The 3972-nt window shown below is 41.9% G+C and overlaps 1 protein-coding gene across 1 annotated transcript in view; it reads left to right on the top strand.

Moving 5' to 3' along the window:
- Window positions 1-3921, top strand: part of adcy1a (adenylate cyclase 1a) — a 50109-nt gene extending 46188 nt beyond the window's left edge. Inside the window, exon 20 of the mRNA XM_032525873.1 lies at window positions 955-3921. Within this exon, the coding sequence (XP_032381764.1) occupies window positions 955-1275 (321 nt within the window). The 3' untranslated portion in view covers window positions 1276-3921. The remainder of the gene's footprint in view (window positions 1-954) is intronic.
- Window positions 3922-3972: the final 51 nt, after the last annotated feature.

The following is a 3972-nucleotide window of genomic DNA, read 5'->3' as shown; positions in this document are numbered from 1 at the left end:
GTAGGTCTAGACCACACTCCAGAATTTACAAGGACCCAACAGTTCTAGTTGATCCCAATTAAAATTGAATTGAATATAATGACTGAATGGGTAAAGGCAAATAATAGTACAGCTAGAACAGTCTGGTAAGACATCACTTTACTTTGCCTTTTAAACCAGGAAAAGACAACACCATATTATGATATTACGATATCCAAAATCTAAGACGATATCTAGTCTTATGTCACAATATCGGTATAATATTATTATATTGTCCAGCTGTAGCGTCTGGGCACAGTAGCTGTGTGGAGCTTTCTGAGTCTTGTTAAGTTAGTTTGGTACCACCACCGTGCCAGCCCAGTGATCCGAAACCTAGTCTCCCATTGCCGGACCCATCTCCACAGTTCTGTAAAGATAGGTCTGCCAATATCACACATACATTCTGGGATAGGAGAGAAAAAAACCCGCTACGGGTGGTTTGAATTTCTTTAAACCAATCCCAATCGTCTTGCAGCTGTCTCGGGAGGGAACCTGTTTCGGTGGAACATTTGCACCCCGCTGAAGAAAACACCACGTGCAATATTAAATGACGTTATCTGTATCTGCACAATACAGTAACGTGAGCTATTTGAGCTGGATACCTGGTTAAACAGAACTTGGTCATACCAGTGTATTGCTGTGTGTACTTTGTCCACAGCAATCCCACCAGTCTGTCCCGAAACATCGCAGTTACAAAGTAAAAGCTGCAGACATATTCTTTCTAAATTTTTGCAATCATACAGGCCTGCCCAATTTTATTTTTTCAACACACAGAGAGCGGATATGTCAGGATTTATCCGGGAAAGGTACTTCCGTTGATCCAGACTAATTCCTTCTGTACATTGTTTTCAATGAAGGCAATGCAGCGTATTTTAACGCTTTTTTTTGCTCAACTCTTCCCTAGTATGACATCCTCCTCCTGTGTTTCCTCTCCAGGTGACAGAGGAGGTTCATCGTCTCCTCGCAGACCACTACAACTTTGTGTGCCGGGGCCAGGTCAGCGTAAAGGGCAAAGGGCAAATGCTCACATATTTCCTGGAAGGGCGCAGGCACGGCAACAGACCGTCTCAAATCCAGCAGCAGCCTGGCAACGGCGAGCGGCGGTTCAGCACCTTCCCCCAGGGCAGCGTGTGCACCAGGCTGAGCCCCCCCACCGTGACCACCTACGCTACGGCCAGGACCCCGAGCCCGACCAAACCAACCACCTCCTCCAGCACCACCAGGTACCTGCCCTCTGCCCCCACGGCAACGGTGTGATGGATACTTTCTTCATTGGGATCGTGGTAAACAAAAAAAATTACACTAGGGGTGGGGGATAGCACGGATGGTAACATGATAGTAGTAGCAGAGAGAGTGTTTTCAATGCGGGGAAAAAGTAGAGCCGACCTCCACTCTTCTTCTACTGGATGTGGGAGACAGCTGATGCGCTAATTGTCCAATGGGAGGCCTGGACTCTGGGCCTGGACTGCGTTTAGGACTAGAGTCTAGAGTCTGAGGAGACCTCGGTCGGACTCTCCCTCCACACTCGAGGCCTGTTTGTTGTTTCACACCGCTGGGGTGCCATGAACAAGATGCAGGATGCTTTCAGCCACGTTGCTCTGTGACCAATCAAAGGTTCAGGGTGTCTCCGTGATTTCAGAGTCGACACCCACAACTGTAACAACCTAAATCAGCATCAAAATAACAACAAAGTTCGGCCTATAAAACCTGCAGAACTGTGGCTGTAAAGACGAAGCAATACCATTGATTTGCAGAGAGACAGGTCCTCACAGTGGTGTAATTGGTAACATTGTTTTATTTATCGGTCGGTTTACCAGTTGGTCCTGAACTCAATTGGTTTAAAAGCTACTTGTTTAACAGTAAACAATATGTCATTTGGAATGGATATATCAGCATCAAAATCACTAACAATTGCACAATTGATAGTGTAGCACAAAAGCCATCCATAACCCCATGTGGAATTTCCTTTCACAACTTTTAGCTGACCCTTTTCCCTCAGTTTGAAGCCAAATCAGGGCTTTTGCCTTTGCGAACACCCCTCACAATGAGTTCCTTGCCATTTTCTTTTGTTGCCTTTTAGATCCTTTATTGATTTATTGGACACCACTTCAGATGAATTAATGAATTGCAGGGGCATGTTTTTAAAGTGGATGAAGCCAAATTTTTAATTGTAAATGGTAGTATAAACTTGCCAAAATACGACAGGGCGTTGCCTTCAAGACATCTCCTGGACATGTATGCCCCTTCACTTTAACACTCCAGCGGCACATGAGGTGAACTCTTGTTTCCCTGAGCCGCTCAGTGTCTATAAGTGCATGATGCAGTCATGTGTGCTGTCTATTTCCCTGTGATGCTTGACTTTTAGATTCTTCCTCGTCAAAGTGTAGCAATAAAGCGGTTTGTCTCCTATCTCAGCCCCTTGCATGCTGTAGCCAGCTGGATCCTATTTTTGACCTGATATTGTATGTAGCCAATAGAATGTGCATAGCTAGCCGCACAAGTGTGTATCTCTGTGGAGTTGAAGCATGAATTAGAAAAACTTATTTTCTGTATTGTGCGAGTGTGATTCCTTCCTTAAGGATTTCTATTTGGAAAAAAGAAACCTTTTTTTTTCTCTCTCTGCGTGCTTGTTTATTAAAAAAATATTTTCTATTGTTTAAATATTCCGTTCTACTATTTTCATGAACTCAAAAGCTGCTTGGGTCGAGAGAAGAAAACTGCTGTTTATGAGGAGACACCCAAACCTCTGTGTCTGGCTTCCTCACACAAATCCAGATGATTTATTTTATGGTATAGCATGCTACTCACAGTACGGCTTACCACAGCCATTAACTCTCCTCTAATCTGTTGGAGCATGCACTGCCTGCAAGCCTGTGGCTCCTACATGCATGCTTTGATGAAACATTCATACAGGCCGAGCAGCGGACGCACAGTGACTCTGTTTAAATGTAGTCCTCATGCATGCGCTAAAGGTAGCGGCCCTCTTGAATGTAAGGTGCTTTTTTTGACCCGTGTCTTCTTCATGAGCTTGGTGTGCGAAACCTTCTTTTTTTTTTTCCCGGGACATTTCTTTAGGACAGTTTGACATCAGGACGGGGGTGTCACCTCCTCCCCGCTCCTGCTGTAGTCAACAGGTAGCTGGTTTTCAAATGTGCCGACCTATTTTCATAAACATATCAAAGTTGTTGGTGTTGAGCCGTAGCACAACTGAATGCGTAGATACGGTTATTGTGGATTTTCCTTTTGTTGACTGCCTGTATTTTTACTGTTCTTTAACAGTTTTGTAACTCGATGATCAAATGATGGCAAGTGTTGATTTTTTTGAAAAGATTTGTTTGGACACCATAAACTGACTGAAATGATAATGTTGTACTTCTTGTCATCATATTTTAAATAGATTTAAAGTCTATATAAATCTATATATAGATATAGATATATATCTATATCTGTACATATATGGATATAGATACAGATAGATACAGTCTATATAGTAGCTTGATGCTTGTATGCATACTATGAGTTTCGAAGAGATTAAAAATGAGGATTTTTATACACTTGCTTTAACCAGTTAATCGAAATTGATGGAAAAGAAGTTATGTACAATATTTTTGTTCCTGTAAATTGGATATTTTCATATTGTATGATACGGGTTTCAATTGTTATATGTAGGTATTACTTGCTATTATTGTACATTGCAGAGTCTTTTTCAGAGATATATTATGAATGAAACGATATTTGTCAAGTTCTTTTGTTGAAGATGTATTTATCGAGATGTTTTATGTGAATGTAAATTTTGTTAAAGACGATATTTTATACTAAATGTTTGCACTGCGATGATATTGGTCGTATTATGATTATAAAAAATAAAGCCAGCGGAGATGCGTCTCCTGGAGTTAAAAGTGATCTTCCTGTGCTTATTTTGACCAACACATACACACACACACACACACACAC

This window comes from Etheostoma spectabile, chromosome 9 (assembly GCF_008692095.1).
Source record: "Etheostoma spectabile isolate EspeVRDwgs_2016 chromosome 9, UIUC_Espe_1.0, whole genome shotgun sequence".
NCBI lineage: Eukaryota > Metazoa > Chordata > Actinopteri > Perciformes > Percidae > Etheostoma > Etheostoma spectabile.
The sequence above is the reverse complement of the archived record's forward strand: the minus strand, read 5'-3'. Positions and strand labels throughout refer to the sequence as shown.